The sequence below is a fragment of the Thamnophis elegans genome, chromosome 4 (assembly GCF_009769535.1).
Source record: "Thamnophis elegans isolate rThaEle1 chromosome 4, rThaEle1.pri, whole genome shotgun sequence".
Lineage (NCBI taxonomy): Eukaryota > Metazoa > Chordata > Lepidosauria > Squamata > Colubridae > Thamnophis > Thamnophis elegans.
The window spans coordinates 118568387-118592400 of NC_045544.1; the positions used below are offsets into that span (position 1 = coordinate 118568387).

The 24014-nt window shown below is 40.1% G+C and overlaps 1 protein-coding gene across 1 annotated transcript in view; it reads left to right on the forward strand.

Moving 5' to 3' along the window:
- The window catches only part of TSPOAP1 (TSPO associated protein 1), an 82095-nt gene that overhangs the window by 29883 nt on the left and 28198 nt on the right, over positions 1-24014 (forward strand). Inside the window, exons 9-16 of the mRNA XM_032216107.1 lie at positions 7755-7877; positions 8696-8800; positions 11064-11114; positions 11963-11983; positions 15696-15909; positions 19223-19383; positions 21296-21405; positions 23513-23622. Coding sequence (XP_032071998.1) covers positions 7755-7877; positions 8696-8800; positions 11064-11114; positions 11963-11983; positions 15696-15909; positions 19223-19383; positions 21296-21405; positions 23513-23622 — 895 coding nt within the window. The remainder of the gene's footprint in view (positions 1-7754; positions 7878-8695; positions 8801-11063; positions 11115-11962; positions 11984-15695; positions 15910-19222; positions 19384-21295; positions 21406-23512; positions 23623-24014) is intronic.

Sequence of the window (24014 nt, forward strand, 5' to 3'; positions counted from 1 at the left end):
TGTTGGTATATTGCTTTAATTGACTGTAAAAAATTATCTCCTATCTGCATTTTTTGCAGTATCTTCAACAGAAATTGCCAGTTAACTCGATCAAAGGCCTTTTCAGCATCCAAAAATATAAACGCAGCAGGGATCTGGTTGTTCTTTCCCAAATATTCTAATGCATTAATAATTAATCTAACATTACTTTTCATCTGTCTCCCTTGTATAAAACCTGTTTGGTCCGTATGTATCAATTGTTGAGTGACCAACATTAACCTATTTGCTAATATTTTAGTAAAAATTTTATAATCTACATTCAGTAATGAAATAGGTCTATAATTTTTGGGTTGAGTAGTATCTTGATCTTCTTTGGGTATCAAAGATATAAACGCTGTCTTCCAAGATGGAGGGACTTTACCTTCCGTTTGAATCATATTAAATAATTCTCTAAGAGGTTCTACCATTTCTAACTGTAAGTTTTTATAGTAAACCGCTGTCAAGCCATCTGTACCTGGTGCTTTCCCTGACTTTAATTGCTTAATTACCTGCAGGATTTCCCCCGAGGTTATTGGTTGATTCAATTTTTGCCTGTGTTCTTCTCTAACTGAAGGTATTTTCTCTTTGTCTAAATATTTGTCTATGTCTAAACCATTAATTTTATCCCCTTTATACAGTTCTGTAAAAAATTCCCAGAAAGCCTTTTGAATCTCTTCCTGTTGAAACACCTCCTTCCCTCTGTAAATCAGTTTAGATATATTTCGAGTTTTCCTTTTTTTCCTAATCTGATAAGCTAACCATCTGCCAGGTTTGTTTGCATTACAAAAAGTATTGTGTTTTGCATATAATAAATTAGTAGCTACCTGGTCAGAGATCAACATGTCAAATTGAGATTTTAATATGTTAATAGCTTCCTTAACCTTTGTATCGTCTGGGTTCATTGTTAACTCCAGCTCTTTTCTCTTAATTTCCTCTTCCAGTTCTGTTCGTTTTAACCCTTGCTTATTTCTATGTGTTTTATTTATATTCATCAAAACTCCTCTCATATACGCTTTGCTTGCGTCCCATACAAATTCCATAGATGTACCCTTATTCATATTCAAAACAAAATATTCAGATAGTAATTTTTTACAATCATTAATATACTTTTCATATCTAAATAAGTTTTCATTCAATCTCCAAGACCTTCTTGCCTGCACTACCCTTCCCAACTCCATCCAAACTGGGTTATGGTCCGAAAGGACCCTAGCTGCAATCTTTGTTTTCTTGACCCTAGAAAGCAAATCATTAGTGGTTAGAATAAAATCAATCCTTGAGAGGGATTGATGCCTGTCCGAGAAGAAAGTGAAGTCATATTCCTCTGCATTTCTTTCTCGCCAAATATCTCTCAATTCAAAATCATCCATAATGTCAAAGAAAGATTTGGGTAACTTTGCTCGCATCTTGGTATTTAGGCGGGAAATCTTCTTATCTCTCTTAGTGTCTATCACTCCATTCCAGTCACCCAATAGTATACAGGAACTATAGTCCCACTGTACTAATTTAGCATGAAGATTTCTATAGAATCTATCTTGCTGTTGATTGGGAGCATAAATTCCCAAAAGTAATGTCTTTTTCCCTTCTAAGATTAAGTCTAAAGCAATATATCTTCCGAAGGGATCTGCTTCTATTAATTCAGCTTTCATATCTTTTCTTAAGTATACAACTATACCATTCTTCTTTTCCATAGCAGAAGCTGCAAAATGTTGACCAAGTTTTGAGTTGATCAAATATTTTTGATCAGTTGACTTGATATGAGTTTCTTGCAAACAAATTACATCGTTCTTAAACTGTTTGAGATAATGAAATATTTTCTTCCTCTTCTGTGGAGAGTTCAGTCCGTTGACATTCCATGTTAAAATCTTAGTTGTCATCTTTGGTTGGTTGAAGCATTTTTAGAGCTTCCTGCACGGCCTGTTTAACCTTAGGTCTAGCTCCTCCCACTGCTTCCAGATTTGTTATTGTAGTTCCTTGATCGATGGCCGATGATTGTTGATGCTGTTGCTTTTTAGCTTGTTTCTCCATACGTCTAGTAGTCATGCGGCTAGGTCTTGGTTCCATAGCACCTTGCACTTCTAGAGAAGAGAGATGCTCCATCTTGTCTGGTGGTTGTGTAGTTTGCTGTCTATCCTGTCCTTCTTGTGGTCTTTCTCTAGGTCCAGATGGTGCAGGGTGTCCGGCCTTCAATATATTATAATAAAAATCTCGGGCTTTCCATACAGAGTTGAGGCGGTACCTTTGCTTATCAAATGTAAATATGATGCCGAATGGTGCATCCCATCTATACTGTATCTGATGATTTCTGAGTTCTTCGACCAAAAAAGCGTAGTCTCTCCTGGCTCTTAACATTTGAGGTGGTATCTCTTTCAAAACAGCCAGGTCTTGACCGCCAATTTGAAGCTTAGTGTTATAAGACGCTTGCAGTACCATATTTCTAAGCTCTCTTGTAGTAAAATATATACCGATGTCTCGAGGAAGCTGCTTCTGCTTTGCCAGCCAGGAGTTAACGCGGTAAGCTTTGTCAATTTGCCAGTCTTGGTTGGTCCCTGGTCTTCCCATCAGGCGGTCAAAAGCTTCCGATAGGATCTGTTTCAGGTTCTCCTGTTTCTCCTCACGCAGCCCCCTTACTCTTAATGCGAACTCCATTTGTCGGTACTGTATCATAATAATTTCTTTTTCAGCATTTTCCACTTTTTGTTCCACCACCTCTGTTTTCAATGTCAAGTTAGCATTGGCATCATTAAGAACCTCTAGAGTATCTTCCACTCCAGAAATATGTTCTGTTAATACAGTTACAAGACTCAGCATATCGTCTCTAATTTTATCAACCTTAGCCTCAAATTTCTCATACAGCTCCTGTTTAAGTCCTTTTATTTCACTTTTAATTTCTTCTTTCATTTCTTTTATTTCCTCTTTTCTCTCCTCTCTATTATCTCTAAATTTATCTTCCATTTTAATTGTCTGTGCATTAAGAGCCTCGCTTAGATTACTCAGGAAAAATTCTTTCGTTAACACATCCCCAGCAGGGGGCGTAGGAAGCGGAGGCTGCAGCTTTGTGCCAGGCACTGAGGATGTGCCCCTGGAAGTAGAGGGTGACGACTTCAAGTTAATATTTGGTTTTGAGGCCATTTCAAAATTTATCTGCCTGCAGTTAATAAAACTCTATTGCCTGAATATGCAGCTTTAAGTAAAGAGGCTTTTATTTTGAAGTTTAAGGCTTGGCAAAACTTTCAGTGAGTAAACATTGTAACAAGACCGTTCAGCAGATTCATCACCATTTAACTTCCAGATAAGCAAGGTTAATGAAGGAGTAAAATTCTTCTATTGTGAAACCAAAACATATGATAAGCAATCTCTTTTGTTTTGAATTCTTGTGAGGATTAGCAAAAAGTGTTCGTTATTACCGGAGAAACCAGCCTGCTCGGCGCCATTTTAAAAGCCTCTGAGTAAATAATTTTTCGGAGGAGAAAAAGAAAAGAAGCTAAAATGTTGATAAGCAATTATTGTCCACGCAGTAAACGGATTCAGCTCGTGATAAGATTAAATCAAACAAAACTTTGAGCAGAGTGGGGAGACCTACTTTGTCCTGCACAAGGCAGTTTGAAGTTCCCAGCACGGACAGCCGTTCTGCCTTGGGCTAGCCCCCCTTTCCTTGCAAGCACAAAAGCTGCAAAAATCGAAGAGCATTTGCCAGCAAAACAGTTTCTTCTTTCCTTCTTGCCTGAAGGATAAGAAAACCTGATAAGACGTCAGATGGAAGATCCTCTAAACAGGTACGTAGCCAGGAATTCGGAGGCAGCTGATTTTTTGCTGCCACCACCAGTAGGCTCCTCCCAGGAAGTCCAACAAGTCCATCTTTCTGATGTGTTGGCTGTGGAATATCAATACACAAAGACATATATTTCTGTAGAAAGACCCAATGCCAGTTATGAATTCCATCAAATTTATTTTGTATGGAACATATTGTTGGGGATCCGGGGGGAGGAGCCTGTCGCCGAGGAGGGCTCAACCGAGCTCCTCTCAGAGATCTGGTCTGTATATCTAAATAAGATCATAGATATCACCCCTTTTTGGCATAAAGGGGCAGGGCGTAGCTCTGTGTGCTAGGGTCTATTCGTAATTCACAGCCTTTCTCTTTTTTTTTGGCTGTGGACAGAGATTAGATCCAGCGTGAGCGGAGCTTTTATCTCCAGCCAGTTCTTCTTAGCTGCCTTTTTTTTGCAGCCCTAGACAGGCGATCCCCCCCCCCAGGACAAAGCAAAGTTGTTTGAAGCTAAGATTAATACGGGCGGGTCCCACTCCTGTGAGATTTATGCTTTTATTACTATCGTAAATACCAGCACCATTTGTCTTAGAGGCTTCTTTGTTTAAACGGACTTTAAAATGGCGATTTCTCTCCGTTGGTGACTGATAGGGGATGTACGTAGCCGGTTTTACCTTCCTGCAGACTGCTCCTTAACAAAATAAATTTTTTTATTTTTTTTGGAAACAGAGGGGAGCGAAAGCGCTGTTTATTTGTTTATTTATAATGGCACCCAGGTCAAAATCGAAGCGTCTCTCTACAAATGTGCCTAAAGAATCAATGAAGGAACTTAAAGAATTTACACTGGCATCACAGCCCTTGTCTCCTACGCCCTCTACTGGAGAATTCTTAACACAGGAATTTTTTTTTCAAATGTTTAATGATTTTAAACAAGAAATTAAGGAATTTGTATTGGAGCTATATGGTGATTTAAAGTCTAAAATTGACCAAATGAAGGCGAATACGTTTGCAGCCGTGTCTGCCCTGTCAGATTATACCGCTGAAATAGAGAATAAATTAGAAAGTTTGGAAGAGACTAATTCTAATTTGACTACTAATATTCAAATATTACAACAAAAAATTAGAGACACTCAAGAACAGCTCGTTATGATAAACTTTAATAAGAAGGCATTCGCAATAAGAGTCAGAGGATTCCGCGAAAAGGAGCGAGAGAATCTGAAACAGACCTTTGTTGAAGCCCTCAGCCATGCGGTGGGAAGCCCGGGACTTAACTTTGATTGGCAGATTCGGAAAATTTATCGCCAGAATTCGTTGGTAGCGGAACAGCGACAGCTCCCGAGGGACATAATTATATATTTCTCCACAAAAGAATCCAGAAACGCGATCATGCAAAAATTTTACAATAATAGTTTGAGAGTTGATGGCCAGAACTTGATTGTCTTCAAAGAAATACCTTTCCAGATGTTAAAGGCAAGAAGGGACTATACCTTTTTAACTAAAGAGCTTAGAAATCAACAGATTCAATATAGATGGGAGGCCCCAGCCGGCATTACGGTCACATTTGAGAATCAAAGACTTCGTCTCAACTCTGTTTCGGAGGCTCGAGATTTCTATTACAAGACTTTGAAGGCGGGACTTCCTGATTCACTTGGAAAAGAGGAGAGACAAGCCGAAGGAGAAGGCAAGCAACAGACCACATGGCTGCAAGATGGAGGGGGTAGCTCCCCCTCCCTCGGAGAAGCAGAAAAGCGGAGTTTGAGGATTTAGACATTCTAAAATATTCACTAAAGTTGTGGATTGAATGGGGGTTTGCGACCTCTCTCCGGCAGAAAAAGCGGAATTTATTGGTGGGGTGATATTGAATGTATATATGTAAAATGCATGCAGAATGATTTACGCTGTTTAAATCTTGTTAGAAGGGAAAGTTTGAAGAGATTATTTTAAAATAGAAGGTAAACTGATTCTTGCTGAAACTATTATTTGAATATGTGGAATGATCTATGCTATTTAATTTTTATTAGAAGGGAAAGCTTGGTGAAATTATTTTGAGCTAGATTTTAAACTAATGTTTGCATAAATTTGATAGTGGCAAATATTTGAGAAGCAAGGGATGAGGGTAAAATGCATGGGGAATGATTTACGTATATTGGTGGGGTGATACTGAATGTATATACTGAATGATTTACGTTGTTTAAATCCTATTAGAAGGGAAAGCTGGTCCGGATCATTTCAAGATAGAAAAACTGATAAACTGATTTTTGTGTAAAGTAATACTTGATCCACGCTGCTTAAATTTTACTAAGAAGGGAAAGTTTGGTCAGATTATTTTGAATTATTGTTTGAAATTAAGGTTAAGAAAGGGAAAGTTTGATTATTCTTCTGTAAAGTAATATTTGAATATGTGGAATGATCCACGCTGCTTAAATTTTACTAGAAGGGATTATGTTTGAGTTAGATTGTATATTGATGTCTATACAAATTTGGATAAATGTTTATCTGAATACAAGGTTAAGGAAGAGGAATGGGAGAGTCTACAGGAGGTCGGGGTAAATAACAAAGAAGCAAGAGACGAGAATAAAATATAGATAGAATGACTTATACTATTTAAGCATAGATAAAGATGTGGGGCTGAGCTTAACACAAAGAGTTTCTTTTTTTTCTTTTTTCTTTGTTCTTTTCTTTTTTTTCTTTTTTTTTTTTTTGGTTTTTTTTCCCTTTAATATATTACTTTTATTTTTAATCCATACGAACATAAGATACTTTAGATAGAAGGCAGTGCCAGGTGTGGGCCCTGGGAAGTCGGGAGGAGTAGGGACGGGGATTTATGGGGGGTGGGTGGGTGGGTGTTAACATAGTCGCAATAAGAACAAGAATGCACTTATATACGGTTGTTCTTTTTTCCCCCCTTTTTTTCTCTTTTCTTTCTTTATATTTTTTTTCCCTTGGTTTATTTTACTTTTTATCAGATTATAATAAACAACACTTGAATAAAGGAATACACCAAGGAGGGAGGTAGAGGGAAAGAGGAGGGAGGAGTAAGGAAGGAGTAAGGGGAATGCAAGGAGGGCGTGTTGGGAGTAAGGGGAGAAGGAAGGTTTGAGGGGAAAGGGAAGTAGGAGGGGAGCGTTAGAGGGAGGAAAGGAAAGTTGGAGGGGGTAGATGGGGTGTATGGAGGATGGAAGTGTCAGGTGGGGTTGTGAATGATGAGTTGTGTTTTCTTTTTTATTTTTTTTTATATTTTTTTAAATATATTTTTTCTTTTATAGCAAATACCTGTATATAAGTGATTGTAAAATGGAATGTGAAAATGAATAAAATAGATTAAAAAAAAAAAGAACATATTATTATTGGCTGCACAGTCATGTTCAACTCATCATGACCCCATGGACAACGTTCCTCCAGGCCTTCCTGTTGTCTACCATCCTCTCGAGTCTATTTAAGCTCATGCCTACTGTTTCGGTGACTCCATCTAGCCACCTTATTCTCTGTCCTCCCGTTCTTCTTTTGCCCTCAATCTTCCCCTGCATCAGACTCTCAAGTGAGTCATTTCTTCTCATTAGGTGGCCAAAGTATTTGAGTTTCATCTTCAGGATCTGGCCTTCTAAAGAGCAGTCAGGGTTGATCTGGTGTAGGGTTTCCTGCCTAGGCATGGGGTTGGACTAGAAGACCTCCAAGGTCCTTCCAACTCTGCTATTGTATTGTATTGCATTGATCTCCTCTAGGACTGACTGGTTTGATCATCTTGCAGTCCAAGGGACTCGCAAGAATCTTCTCCAGCACCATAGTTCAAAGGCCTCAATTCTTTGGCGCTCAGCCTTTCTTATGGTCCAACTTTCACAGTCATACATATTAATCAGACCATAAAGCAGAAGGGATTGTAATGCTTCTTGTATCAGAGAGAGCTTTTCCTTCCCCTTCCCCTCCTCCTCCTCCTCTTCCTCCTCCTGTTAACTAACTGTATCTCCTATTGCAGGTTGAATCTGAAAATGCTGACTTAAGGCTGCAAGTTTCTGTAGTGACGGAGGAACGGGATTCAGCTCTTCAGAAAACCCAGGAACTCCAGGACAGGCTGGAGAGTCTCGGGCAGGCACTCAAGGTTTGTAGTAAAAGGCTGTTCCAGAATAGCTACTTTCTGTTGATATCCTTCATTTTGGAAAACTGACCAGCAGAAATGGCAAATTTAGAATTAGGTTGTAATAGACTCCAGGTTTTCTGATTAAAAGTTGATTTTCAGGATGTGGATAAATACAAATGTCACTTCTTTATTTGTGTTATTCATACTATGATAAATCAAGACAATGGTGAGATTCAATTTTTTTTACTACTGGTTCTGTGGGTGTGGCTTGGTGGGCGTGGCATAGCTTGGTGGGTTTGGCTTGATGGGCGTGGCAGAGATACTGTAAAATCTCTATTCCCACTTCATTCCAGGGGAAGGTTACTGCAAAATCCCCATTTCCTCCCAATCAGCATTTTGACTCGGGAGGCAGAGAATAGATGGGGGCGGGGTCAGTTAGAGGTGGTGTTTACCGGTTCTCTGAACTGCTCAAAATTTCTGCTATCAGTTCTCCAGAACTGGTCAGAACCTGCTGAATACCTCCTCTGAATCAAGAGCTTGGAAATGTGCTAAATGCACATTTAATCAAATCAAATGAATATTTTGATCCTGCCATTTTCTCTTTTAGACAAAAGTCTATCTTTAGAAGCATAGAAGAAAGCATCATTATGGACATTGTTGATATTATTGATCAGATGTTAACACCAGCCAGGTTCTATGAATGTCCTGATTTGCATAGCTCAGGGTGAAAAAATGGCACTGGGAGAGAATCACTTGGCTTTCTTATGTTTAGAATCTATTCACTTGCTAAAATGAATTACCAGCCTCCATGGACTCTTCCTGATCTTCTAATTTTCCAGCACATGAGAGATGTTGCAGAACGAAGGCAGCAGCTGGAACATCAGCACGAGAAGGCCTTGCAGGCCTTGCAGAAGAAAAAAGATGAAGTCCGACAGCTGCAGCAGGTGACTTCTGTCAAAAGGAGGCTTCTTTCTTCCAGGTTTATTCATACAAGCCTGATTCTTCCATTAGCTGAAGGCTCACATATGACCCCATTGGCAAGAACTGGCTTGCTTTGGAGGTTAAGGAAAAATTCTAGTGGTGGTGTTTTTACTCATTCAGGTCATTCAGCCTGTAGTAATGCCTGGTGCTGCATTGAACAGATGCAGTCTGCCGATGGATGGGGAAACACCTCCCTACCCATTGGGCAAGGTGAAATGGCTCATGCTTTCCTCAACCAACAAATCGATTCTACTCTATTGATACTTAACACATTTTATTTATCAATCATTCATTTATTCAGTCCGCCTTCTGCCGATTACCTCCCACAGACCCATTCGATCCCACAGACTAGGCCTCCTCCGTATTCCATCTGCCGGCCAATGTCGGCTGGCGACTACTCAGAGGAGGGCCTTCTCTGTGGCTGCCCTGGCCCTTTGGAACGAGCTCCCCGTGGAGATTCGGACCCTCTCCACCCTTCGGGTCTTCCGGACGGCTATGAAGACCTGGCTGTCCCAGCAAGCCTGGGGTTGAGTCCTCCCCCCTACTCGAATTTGCTGTGTCTGTTGTGCTTTTAAATTGTTCGTATTGTCCGATTGTTTTTGTCTTACTTTTTGTAATTTCCCCTCCCTTGGCTTTTGTTCAGCCGCCCTGAGTCCCTTCGGGGAATAGGGCGGCCTACAAATTGAATAAACTCCAAACTCCAAACTCCAGTCTGTCCCCATCTTGGGTAGCAGGATGGTCAACATCCTGCGAATTGAGTTGGGGTTTAATAGTGGTTTAATGAAAAGAAGGACTAGGGGTGACATGATTGCAGTGTTCCAATATTTGAGGGGCTGCCACAAAGAGGGAATCAACCTATTAGCCAAAGCACCCGGAGATAGGACAAGAAGCAACGAATGGAACCTAATGAAGGAGAAAACCAACCTAGAACTAAGGAGATATTTCCTGACAGTGAGAACAATTCATCAGTGGAACAACTTACCTCCAGAAGTTGTAGGTGCTCCAATAGTGGAGGTTTTTAAGAAGAGAATGGACAACCATTTGTTGAAGTAGTATAGGGTTTCCTGTCTGAGCAGGGGATTGGATTGGAAAACCTCCAAAGTCCCTTCCAACTCTTTGGTTCTATCAAACAGTCTGCAAATGACATACAATTGTATAATAAAATAACTGTAGTAAGAAAAAATAAAATTTAAACGTGCATCAATGCAGTGGTGGGTTTCAAAAATTGTTCGAACCTACTCTGTGGGTGTGGCCTCCTTTGTAGGAGTGGCTTGCTGCCCATGTGACCGGATGGGAGTGCTTGCCGCCCATGTGACCGGATATGAAGATGCCACCGACCCTTGTGAGAACCACCTTAAATTACCTCACACACAGCACTGGCATGCATAAGAATATGATGTAAACTTGTTTTTTAAAAGGCATCTTTGGTTTGTGTTAAAACAACTTCAACACACGCAATGTTCTGATTGCACCCAAATGCAGTAGTCATCCTTACCTTTCACAGAGGCACTGAGTTTTATAAATATGAGCATGATAGTGTAGAATAATCATATCCAAGGACCAGTGGTGGGTTTCAAAAAAGTTTGGAACCTCTTCTGTAGGTGAGGCCTGCTTTCCGGGTCTACTGGTGGAACCTCTTGTAACCGGTTCGGTAGATTTGATGAACCGGTTCTACCGAATAGGTGTGAACTGGTAGAAATCCACCTCTACATCAATGAATACAAAATGGTCTTTCATTCACTGGCATCACTCCACTGTGGTAAGCCTTCTGAAATATCTAATAGAATCCAGATGGGCCATAATGTGGAGGCCAATTCAGTATCAACTGGAGGGCTGTTCCATGATTGGGGTGCAACAGTGTCAAGTACCCCCACTTCTTCTCACATTGTAGCATTTGTCAACCCAAGTATATCTCCCTGGACTAAATTCCACATTTCCAGAATACCGAGATATTGTTGGTCATGCAAAGCATTTTTTAAAAGAATAGACCAAATTTACCCATTACAATATAGCTTGATTATGGTTTACATTATTATGTGCATTCACCTGTTATAAACCACGGTTTAACATAAATCTAATCAGTACACCAAATGCAAATACATACTGGCTAGGCAGAATTTGTCAGTTCAATCAGGTCTACAAGCAAATCACCCACTTCTGTGTCAGTGAAGAGAAATGTTCCTGGGATAACCAGTCCCCTTAACCTTTCTTTTCTCTTGGATTTAGGCTCAGGCTGAAGCTAGGAAAGAACATGAAGGAGCAGTGCAGCTTTTAGAGGTAAGGAGAGGAGAAAATAAAAGAAGGGGAGGTAAAAACCAAGGGAAAAAAACCCATTTAAGATACATGTCAGAGTGTGCACAGTGTGACTACTATTTTGAGGCAACCCAGGAGCAAATTACAGTACACAGAGGTTTTGTCTTTTAAACAATGGTTTATCTACAAGGCATATATATACATACATACATGCATACATGAATACATACACATACACACACACATAAGACAAAACCAGGTAATCAATCAATCTTTATAATACAGAAGCACACACTCAGAGAGAAACCGCCCTCACAGGGCCTCTCTTATATAGACAGCCTCTTAAAGTGATAACCTTGCTGGCTCATTCTCATTGCATCATCTTGGTTTACAGCTTTACTGCAGCTGGTCAGTTATTAAATCCTCATTACCTTAACAAAACAGTAAGGTATAATTTAGTTTATTTAAAATAAACAAGAACTTTTCACATTGAACACTGCCAGCTCTATGTGGAGCATGTGCTTGTCTTTAGAGAAGAAGGCCCAATTAAATTTGTCACCGTGGAAGATACTTAAGAGATTTCCCATTGCAGTTCATTGTTTCGAAGGCAATGTCTCATTCCGTAATGGGCTGTGAGAATAACCTTGGAAGACAGGAGAAAGAGGGTCTGAGATATCTCTGATCTGGTGTTGTCCTAGTTACAGCTCTTTCTCCTGTCTCCCAAGGTTAATCTCACAATCCATTACACTTCCAGATGTCGGTTTTCAATTGATTTATCCAGTCCTGCAATCAATCACCAGATTTGTACTTAAGGAAGATGGTGATGTGCAGTTAAAAACTTTTTCTTCTTCTGTTTTTTCTTGTCTTGTCAGAATTCCTTGGATTCTATGCAGGTACTAATGGTTTCAGATGTGCTGAAAATGTCCTGTATTTCCCCTGTTTCCCCAACAAATCTTGATTGTTTCAGAGGCATTTGGAACAGAGAAATACTATGTTTTATATGCATTATGGAGATCAGCCAATGAAAGAATTGGAGAAAAATTGAACTGTATTGGAGAAGCAATAATGTATATTTATCATTTCCAAACTTGCATATAATTGCTGCATCTATATGAGCCCAGCAGAACAAGAGCAAGGTTTCCATTGCACAAGGCTGTTCTTTCTGATGACTGTCAGAAGAAGGGAAGAAATGTCCAAGCAGTAATGGGTGCATTGGAAAATATATAAATTTGACACTCTTAATGTGTCCTTCACTACAAATAGGTAAAGGTAAAGGTTCCCCTCGCACACACATGCTAGTCGTTCTCGACTCTAGGGGGCAGTGCTCATCTCCATTTCAAAGCACTGGCTTCAAAGAGCCAGTGCTGTTCGAAGATCTCTACATGGTCATGTGGCTGCACGGAACACTGTACCTTCCCACCAAAGTTGGTTCCTATTTTTCTACTTGCATTTTTTATGTGCTTTCAAACTGCTAGGTTGGCAGAAGCTGGGACAAGTAACAGGAGCTCACTCCGTTATGCGGCACTAGGGATTCAAACTGCCAACCTGTCTGATCGACAAGCTCAGCGTCTTAGCTACTGAGCCACCGCGTCCCCTTCACTACAAATAGTCCTTAACTTATAACGGCAATTGAAACCAGAATTTCCATTGTTAAGCAAGGCAGTTGTTTAGTGCGTTGCGCCTGATTTTATGAACTTTTTTGCCACAGTTATTGAAAGTAAATTGCTGCAGTTCTTAAGTGAATCATGTGGTTAAGCAAATCCCACTTCCCCCACTCACTTTGCTTGTTGGTGATTACATGACCCTGGGACAATACAATCATCATAAATACATGGCAAAGTGCCCAGATTTGGGGAGTTGAACTCAAGTCACCCCTTCCCACTCAATACACTAATCAAACCTGACTATAAATTGCTGATTCTTCAGACCTTACTCTTCTTTGTTACTGGGCTATCATCTTCCCATCCTAAGTGGTTAAGATCCACTGGTGGAATTTCTTTAGTCTGAAGGGACTCTTGCTAAAAAGTTAGCTAACGAGAAGAACTTGTTGTTCCTTTGAAATCAGAAAATGGGTTTGTCTCCTGTTTCACTTGCCTTGATGGTCCCCACACACAATAATCCTTAAATTGAGTTCATGTACATTACTTATCTGGGACGCAGTGGCTCAGTGGCTAAGATGCTGAGCTTGTCGATCATAAGGTTGGCAGTTTGGTGGTTCAAATCCGCATAATGGAGTGAGCTCCCATTCTGCCAACCTAGCTGTTCGAAAGCATGTAAAAAATGCAAGTAGAAAAATAGGAACCACCTTTGGTGGGAAGGTAACAGCATTACGTACACCTTCGGCATTTAATCATGCCGGCCACATGACCATAGAGACATCTTCGGACAGCACTGGCTCTTCAGCTTTGAAATGGAGATGAGCACCACCCCCTAGAATCGGGAACGACTAGCACATATGTGCAAGGGAAACCTTTATTTAACATTTCTTACGCTGTATCTGTTAATTAGCCATAAATATTTGGCTGGAAGAGGATTCCTTGCCCTTGTTCTTTGTGGCATACAGAGGAGGAGATGATGTGCATGTATTGTTCTGTAGGATAACTAGTAAAGTAGATGTGGTTAACATAGAAGCATTGGGGGGCATATGTATGATGGTGTGTGTCTTCTATCCATTGTCATTAATAACATGTTCGGTCTGCAATTGGTTTCCTATGTTAAAAGTAATAATCCACCCAACCTCTTTTTACTGATGTTCTTTCATTCTTTCAGAGGCTTTTTCCAGAAAGGAAAGAAAAATTAGGGACTTTCCCCTCCCATTCTAGTCTCTTTGCAGGCACAATTATTCCCCCTCCGTCAGGGTTCTAACATTTCACATTGTTTCCTCTTGTCATGAGCTGCAATGGCTGATCTTTGCACATAAAGGTTTATCCCACAGTTCAGCACAGGGCTGCCTTTTAAAACCGATTCCTTTATTCTCCCCCAAAATTACTGCAAGATTTCCTCTACCAAAGGTAGTGCTGAAAACCTTTACAAAAACAATTACAACATATTACCCTGTTTTCCAGAAAATAAGACCTCCCTGGATAATAAGCCCAATTGGGCTTTTGAGCACATGCACTAAAAGAAGCCCCCCCTGAAAATAAGCCCTCCCCTAAAATATTTAACCACATGTGCAACCAGCCCCTGGTTGTGGCCCCTGGGAGGGGGGACATGCTCTATATGCCCCACGTGCACCTGCCATCCACGCAAAACGGCCTCACGGAGGCCACTCCTGCAAACCCTAGGTACCGCACCCCTTCTCTTAGTTGTGGCCACAAAAGGAGTAGCAGGCCCAGCAATGCTAGGGCTGGCAAGAATGTGCCAGAAACAGAGGCAGAACTTCTGTCTCTCTCTGGATCAACTGATCCGCGAACCGTGGGCTAAGGTTAAGGGGCCTCCTGCACCTCAAAAATAATAAGACCTCCCCAAAAATAAGGCCAAGACCCCCCTGTCTTATTTTCGGGGAAACACGGTAATAAAAATACAGTATGTAGAATAGAATATAGAATATACTTTATTTGTATGCCGCCCTTTTCCCTGAGGGGACTCAGGGCGGCTCACAATTCAGGGGGAGGGAAGGACGAGACAAGTACACACATGAAGACAATACATCGTTAAAAAGCACAACAGTCATACTATTCGGGTGGGGTTGAAGTCTTTAACCCCAGGCCTGTCGAGACAGCCAGGTTTTAAGGGCTATGCGGAAGGTCTGGAGGGTGGTGAGGGTACGAATCTCCACGGGGAGTTCGTTCCATAGGGTCGGAGCGTAGGATACATAGTGAGAAAGCAGCACCTTCTAAAGTTTATGTTGCTTATGAAAGAATGCCTTGTCCCAAAAGGAAGGTACTCACTATCAGAGAAGGTGTCAACCAGATTTCCTGAAGATGCAAATTCCAGAATTTAGATCCGACCCCAGAGAAAGCCCTTTGACATGTTCCACCCTTCCCATCTGTGCCACTGCTGGGAAATGGAGACGGTCTCTCCATTGATTTTGACAAGCAGGCAAGCTCATATAAGAAGGGAATAGTTGCTGAGATACCATCCACACTTTAAACTGCACCTCAAAACAAACAAACAAACAAACTAATGCCCACTTTTGCAGGAGCTCTAATATAATTTTGCTATGTTGTTCCAAGAGGATGCATCATGAAATTAAACCTTTCAAAGATCTAGGATCTACCTGCTAGGAAATGATAATGTAATCCACCCAAAATACAGTACCCAGAAACAACAAATCAATCAATCAATCAATCAATTAATCAATCAATCAATGTCCTTGTGTGAACCCTAAGCCAAGTTCTTCCATCTTGGCAGTTTCCAGCCATGCGATTGCAACTTCCATAGTTACCCAGGCAGAATAATGAATAATGCTGAGAGTTCTGGTTGAAGCCCACTTAAGGCATTTTTTTGCCAGGGGACCATAGTGGACTTAGGGTAGTCAATGTGTGTCTGGGTATACTAACCTGCAAGATGGACCATCTTCCTTTGCTCCCTCAAAATCTCTTTCTGTTCCTAAGATCTGCCTTCAGCTGCAGCTAATGTTTTTTTCCCTTCTTTGCGATGCAGGCCCGTGTGAGGGAGTTGGAAAACCAATGTCACAGTCACACAGAACAGTTTAACTTCCTCTCTCAGGAACTTAATCGATTTTGCCTCCAAACTGGGAAATTAGGTCTTCCATCAACTCCCTCCTTCTGTTCTTCCCTGCTGACTTCAGAGATTGTCTTTGCTACTTGCAAGAGTTCTCCGCAGCTCCCCAATGGCTTCAAGCAGAAAGGTGACCGTATACAAGGGAACTCTTGCATGTTTCTTTGAGGTTCTTGTTGACAACAGAACAATTCAGAAAGGGAAGCACCAAGTCATCTAAAAATGTTCAACATAGACCTCAAACCATATACAGGTAGTCCTCGACTTACAACAGTTCACTTAGTGACCGTTTGAAATTACAACAGCAGCGAAAAGGTGGCTTATGATCATTTTTCACACTTATGACTGTTGCAGCATCCCCACCGTCACATTAATCAAAATGTGGATGCTTGTCAACGGGCTCATATTTATGACGGTTGCAGTGTCCCGTGGTCACGGGATCACCCTTTGCGACTTTCTGACAGGCAAAGTCAATGGGGAAGCCAAATTCACTTAACAACCGTGTTAGTGACTTAACAACGGCAGCGATTCATTTAACAACTGTGGCAAGAAAGGTTGTAAAATGGGGGTAAAATATACTCTGGTTTCTCTTCAGATCGTATAAATCTTTTGCCCACTTAATAAATATCTTGAGTTGAGTTGAGTTTATTGGTCTTGTATGCCGCCCACTCCCGGAGGACTCTGGGCGGCTTACAATAAGAAGGGGAAGGGGATAAATAAGACAAAACAACAATTTAAAATACAACAACATACATAGTTACTGTGGGGCTGGATACTTCAACAGCCCCCGGCCTGCCGGAGCAGACAGGACTTAGTGGCCTTACGGAAGGCCGGGAGGGTAGTAACGGTCCGGATCTCCACGGGGAGCTCGTATCTCACTTAGCAACAGAAATTTTGGGCTCAACTGTGGTCGTACGTCAAGGACTATCTGGTATTTAATAGGGTGCCTGATGTAATGCTTGCTTTTCTCTCCCTGGTGTCTTCTAAATGTGTTGGATTGTGATTCTCAGAATTTCTTATCAAGAAGGTATAATCCTGGGAGTTATAGTCAGGGTCCCGTACTAGGAAGGACATTTTCATTATTTTAGGATGATCACAGTCATAACCCGAAGTAGAAGCTGCAGCTCATACTGAACCACGGTGTTGTAGACAAAAGATCCTCCATTCAAACTACGACGTCTCTAAATAGACTCAAGAAAAGATCTTGTCTTAAAACTGAGGAGTTACTGCTGGTCAGCTTAGATGGTAGAGAACTAGAATGGCCAGTGATCCAATTACGGCCACCAGCTTTGCCCTTGCCAAACCATCAGCATATTTTCAGTGCTCTGCAGTGCTCCATGACTGTCTTAAATCAGTGTTCCCGCCCAAGCAGCCAGAGGGAGAATAATAAAAACTGGCAGACTTGATACTCCAACCCCCTCTCCGTTCTTTCTTCGGCATGTTTGCTTCTCTGTGGCAAGGAACAAAATGGGGGAGGGGACTCTGTTGAGAATGCAGCAAAAGTATCCCTGAGAGCAGCCAGAAAGCAATTAACAAATTAAAAAAATACCAACCCAAAACCAGGGATGAGTCATGATGCAACTTGAAAAAATCCAGAAGCCTAGGAGTTCCTCCCAGTACATAAACACTGCCAGGAGCTGTGAAATTATTGATTGGTTAAAATTTATTTGTATAGAATATAGAATTCTTTATTGGCCAAGTGTGATCGGATACACAAGGAATTTGTCTTTGGTGCCTATGCTCTCGGTGTACATCAAAAGACAAGATACATTCGTCAAGAATCCTAAGGTACAAGACTTAATGATAGTCACAGGGTACAAAGAAGCAACCGGGAAACAATCAATATCATTATAAATTGTAAGGATACAAGCAACAACCTTACAGTCATGAGTGGCAGGATATGGGTGATAGGAATGATGAGAAGACTAATAGTAATAGTAATGCAGCCTTTACTGCATTACTATTTACTGCCCATCTCATATCCAGCAACTCTGGGCCGCTTGAATGAAACTCAGCACAGTTCTCTTTATTTCCTTTGCACCAAACAAGCAGCCGAAGCAATTAATTTCAGTATGAAAAGCCCTGAAAGGCCTATAGCATAATGGGGTTATGCAAGCCTGGCACTGGTGTTGATTTGGAGGGAAAAAAATTGGGTAAAGAAAAAAAATCCACAGTAACAAATAGTTTTCTTCTGTGTGAGGACTGCAGAAAGACAAGAGGCCGCCTCCTCTAAAGGAGACTGTTTCCCTATGAACCCAGCTTGCTTCAGATTGTTTTTCCCAACCTGATGGAGACTGATGGGAAAAGGGGGACAACCCAGGTCATTGGCAGAACGCCTAAATGCTGCTTCGTCTTGGCAGTGAGTGTGGTTTGTTCCCTCTCCAGCATTGGAACACCTCCACCCAGTGGAAGCTGCTTGGAAGGAAAAACACCCAGAACTGTGACTCATTCGGACACGGAACAGGAGATCTTTGCTAAAGGCATTTCATATGGACTCAAGTGGAGCTTTAAATAGCTTCATTTGTTTCTTGTTCCACCGTGAACGTTTTCTCTGTGTTTACCCCACGCTGGTAATTTCTCACTCAAGGACTGCAGTATTTTAAAGGTCATGGGATTGACTTTTCTTAACCAAAAATTTTAGTAGCCATGAAGTCCTTGGATTGTTTATTAAGGATGGTCTGGATAAATTGGAGAGTCTACATTTTTCAAAACATCCAGCCGCCTCTGTGTCTATACAGTAGACTTAAATCCATGCAGTCAATTTAAGGTTCTTTTTAGATAGAAACTTCTGAAGAGGAATAAAAAGGTGTGTATACTGTGTGTGTGCGTTGAGAAGGGTGAGGGGAGAAAGAAAGGTTTATTCAAATTTTATTCAGGTAGTCCTTGACTTATGACCACAATGGAGCCCAACATTTCCACTGCTAAGCAAGAAAGGCCATTTTATGACCTTTCCTGCCATAGGTGTTAAGCAAATCACCGCAATTGTTAAGTTGGTCACACAATTGTTAAGTGAATTTCCCTTGCTTGTCACAAAGTCAAAACAAGTGATCACATGACCCGAGGTCTAGGACATTGCAACTATCGTAAATACATGCCAGTTGCCAAGTGTCCAAATTTTGATCCCTTGATTATGGGGATGGTGCAAGGGTCATGTGAGAAATAGTCAGAAACCACTTTTTTCAGTGCTGTTGTAACTTTGAAAGGCCACTAAAGAAATGCTTGTAAGTCAAGGACTACCTGTATTTCAAAAAGGGAAAGTTGCTGTTGTATATTAGCATTATGGTTCTTTTCTGTAATGAAACCTGAATGTTCTGTCAACTCTACAGCTTCGCTTCTCCTCCCTGCCTAGCGTGATGTACTATGTTTGGTTTTAGATCCAGAAATTGTTCCTGTTTCTCCACGGAGCAGTAGAAAAGTTCAAGATGAAGAGGTGGAAAGGTTCTCCCCAGTGGCACTTCGGCCTGTGGTGTCTCCTGTGGCCCGAAGTCCAGACACAAGCAGTCCCCCAGTTGCCTCAAAAAAAGCAATCAAGAAATTGGAAGCCCAGTCCAGCTCTTCCAGATCTGAGTCCATGCACAACAACAGCCCCAAATCCTGCCCCACTCCCGAGGTCAGTAATGGATGTGTGAGGAATGGCCAGCTTTTGATTTTTGAACACAAGAGGTGGTTGAGCCATCTCTCAACCCTTTTACAAAAGACACATGAGGTTGATCTGTGGTGTTTTGACCATTTGCAAACCTATATCCTATCTAGGTTTTTAAGAAAATGTTACATAACCATTTGTCTGAAGTGGGGTTTCCTGCCTAAGCAGTGGGCTGGACTAGAAGACCTCCAAGGTCCCTTCCAACTTTACTCTACTCTACTCTACTCCACTCCTCTATTCTATTCTATTCTATTCTATTCTATTCTATTCTATTCTATTCTATATCCCAGCATATAAGCCCAGATAAATGAATAAGAGAAAACCTAGACAAAAATAATTAACAACAAGCTCTAACCTTCTGTTTCCTTCTGAGCAGATTAGAGAGAAAAATCTCCATTCTCTTCTGAAGGGGATGAATTGACATAGCAAACTGTCAAACCCTTGGATGTATTTTCCCCATTGTCGGTGCTTTGTCCTTTTGCACTTTTACTCAAAGAGATAGTGACTAGATCAGTGACTCTCATCTTGGCGACTTTAAGATGAGTGGACTTGAACTTCTAGAATTCTGGGAATTGAAGTCCACATATCTTCAAGTGCCCAGGATTGAAAAACAATGATCTCAACAAATATATGAAGGCCTCAACTTATGAAAGTAATGGAGTCCGGTATTTCTGTGGTAAATTGTGACAGTTGTAAGTTGACTCACCCATGTGACTGACCTGATTTTATGCCCTTTTTTGCAGTGGTTGACAATGCCGTGGTCATTAAGCAAGTCAATTTGGCATTTTTTTGCTGGAAATATCATAAATCAGGCTGGGTGACCCCAAGATGCTGCAATGTGTTGTAAAGATGAGCCAGTAGCCAAGTGTCTGAAATGTGGCTATGTGACCACAGGGGGGCGCACGACCATTAGAACTCCAGAACCGGGTCATCAGTACATTTAAGGGGGGTGGGTGGGTTATCATAATGTCAAATGGTCACTAAGTGAGTAAGGACTACCTGTAAAGCCCTCCTCTTTTGCGGGACATACAAAACCTCAGTGCTTAATTGTTCATCTCCCTGCTGCTCCCCCATGGCTCCTCTATTTTGGAGAGAACATCTGCTAGGAAATGGAAATTCCCCATCCATGGAAACAGCAGAGTTGCAAGCCCAGATCACAATGATCACCAGGGGCTCAACTTTCACCAAAATCAGGAGTGTTCTTTCAGCTACTAACATTATTAACCAAGTGCTTGTTTCTCTGGAAAGGGAAAATAATTAAGGGAGCAGTGAGTTAGCAAATAAACAATAAGGGTCCAACTGGAATATTCTGAGAGTTATATTAAACTGGAGAAAATATGGCAGGGGTTGGATCAATTTATTATAATGTATCTATTTATTGTGTATTTATTCCATCTATGTGGTCTACCGTACCAACATAATAAATAGTATCTTCAGCAATAATGACAAAAATTGTTGTGAGCCACCTAGAGTTGTTTTGGAATTGGGCAGCACCTGAATCAAATAAATTAAAATAAATAAAAAACAAAAGGTCTAATTAAAAAGCAAATTTAAAAATTTACAGCCTAATTAAAACACAATTATTATTGGGTTTTTTTAAAAAAAAACTATCACCCAACTCAGCAGCATATCTCTAGAGAAGAGAGGTTTGGATAAGAAAGATTTTGCTTACTGGCAGAAAAATATCAGAAATGAAATTACTTGACTGTATTCTAGGTTTGCATAATACACTGAGCTGTAAAATAACCGAGTGGGTTGAGTTTTTACAACATGTTGAATCGTTAAAACGAACAGTTCAAGTTTAAAATGAAGTTTGCCGTTAAGCCTTTATTTGCCTTCTGCAATTACAGCCATTTCATCATTTTCTACGTCTCCTTAGGTGGATACAGCCAGTGAAATGGAGGAATTGGACGTTGACAGCATCTCATTGGTACCTGAGCAGGAAAACCATGATCCAGTAAAACTTCAGGTCTTCTTGGCTCGATATAGGTAGGGTTGTACAAAGAAACCAACTGATACATTAGCTATTAAGAATGAAAATGACATGTAGCAAATGTTAGATTTTATTGATGTAACGGGAAAATTATTGCATCTAGAGACTGTTGGAGTTGCATTTGGTAAGGAAAGGAAATGAACATTGCAAGTTATACATGGGAAGAGAGACTCTGGCTATGCTAAGAATAAGACTAAGTGGATGAATTTGTGTATCTTGATAGAATGTCTTCAAAAATGGATGGAGAAAATGTGTTAATTAAGAATTGATAAAACAAGCACAGAGTTCAAATAGCTGTTGAATCAGTATGGACTGAATATAAAAATGAGCGTCTAATATGAAATGATGTTATATATTGAGGTGGCTTAGTCATATCAAGAGAATGAAGAGTGAATTACAAAATAGATGAAGAAAGTGAAGAATGGGAAGTGGATGATGTCACTGTTGATGGAATTGATGAAATCCTCAAAAACAGAAAGATGACAGAATTATAAGAAAAAAGAAATATATGGAAATGATGGAGACAAGAATGGTTTGCAAAATAGAAAAAAAGCATAGGAATGTGACGTAAATGTTATATTATAGCTTTAATTAGGCTTCCTTTCCTCTTACCTCCTCTCTTTAGCTTCTTATTTATTTATTATCTATCTATCTATCTATCTATCTATCTATCTATCTATCTATCTATCATCTCTATTATGTGTAATGTTTTACCCTTAAAGAAGTTAACATGGAGGAAGGGATATGCATGCTTGTTTTTTCTCAAGTTTTTCCTATTCACCAGGTTTATTTCAAAGCAGGAATGAATGTCATCCAGATCATATTGGTCAATGATTATGGGAATGTCATCCATTCAGTTCAAAATATCATTCAGTTTACGTTCTAATGACATCGGAGGTATTTGATCTGCAGATTCATATTGGCAGACTTCATCTTGGATTGTAGAAACTGAAATATGTAGGAGATTAGCGGATAAGATTTACGTATTCTCATGCAGCAGAGAATAGCTGCTTTTTTTCATTCTTCACTTAGATCTTTGTTGTTTTGTTTTGAGCTGGAGCACTGTGGCCACTCTGTGAATAATAAAGAGGGACGACAGACCAGAAAATGCTTCAGAAGAAATTTTCATATCTGCTGCTCTCTAACTCACAACACATTTATAGGAATTTGGTTTAGGTATTAATCTGGCAATCATAAGGTTGTCAAATTTTTGGAAATCTAACCTTCTTTCTGAAGGTGTGTTTGGAATTCTCCTTTTGTCTCCATTTTCATTTTCACATTTTGTGCAAAACTCTTCCATGCAGAGTTTGTCTTAAATTTCAGTTTTGTCACTTAGTGTTTTCTCCTCTTTTCAGAATCACAATTCTCATCAGTAACATAGCACGATAAACCAGCCTAGATTCCTAACCTGTAATATTTTTATCACTGCACAAACATATACACTTCAATTATTAAATCCTGCACAAAAATAATCTCAGGAACCCATATACTGTATATAGGTCCACCAAGTCTGCGCTTTTAATTTAGGTTTAGGATTTTTTAAATATATAGCTGTACAGAAGTAATTGTGAAAGGAGAAAAAAATACAAATGAGTTGCAATGGAACTGTAAAGCAATCTGCACAAACTCTCATTTTTGAAATTAATGTTAGATATTCCCTTAATTTAAAATGAACATTACAAGAGAGACCCAGAGGTGCTTTTTCAAAAGGCAACTGGACTTTCTTTGTTTTTGCTTGAAGACGTTTCACTTCTCATCCAAGAAACTTCTTCAGTTCTTCTTCAGTTCTTCAAGCAAAAACAGAGACAGTCCAGTTGCCTTTTGAAAAAGCCCCTTTGGGACAACCATGACCCAGATGCCTGAGAATCTCCATAGACAATTACAAGAGAGATTGCATAGAATGGAAACCCCAAAGCAATACTGCAGGATCATATGGAAAAAAACTCTTCATCTTTGGTATTGAATTTTGCATGTCCTATTTGCCTCTGTATACCTTTGCAGACAATTTCCCTGCCATCCTTACTTAAAAAGCAGATTCAGATGGTGGACAAATCTCTTCTTGGCCTATCAGATTTCAAAAAGTTGTTCTTACATTCATTTCAGTTACAATCCTTTTGATGGCCCCAATGAGAATCCTGAGGCTGAATTACCACTTACAGCTGGCGAGTATATTTACGTTTATGGAGAAATGGATGAAGATGGCTTTTTTGAAGGTATGCTGTAAGATGCATGAAAAAATGGAGTTGTAAAGTATAGAACAACATATCAAAATAGTCTTGTATATGGGAGTGGAAGTCTTTCATAGATTTAAATTTTGTTAATATTATTATTGCTAATAAAAAACTGGGAGGTCAGGTGTTTTTAACAGGAATTCAGCCATCAGCAGGAGATGGGCTAATCCGAAGAATAGGAGATGATCATATAACCAATGGTTTTCTTATACCCTGTAGAAACCTTGAATGTAAAAAAGTAAGAAAACTGACTTTTCAAAGATTTTACAGTTAAAATTATTCTATTTTCCTTTTCAGATTAGTTTTTCAGTTCAATTCAATGTTACTATTAATTTTTTTAATTAATCATACTGTAAGGAAAAATTTTAAATATC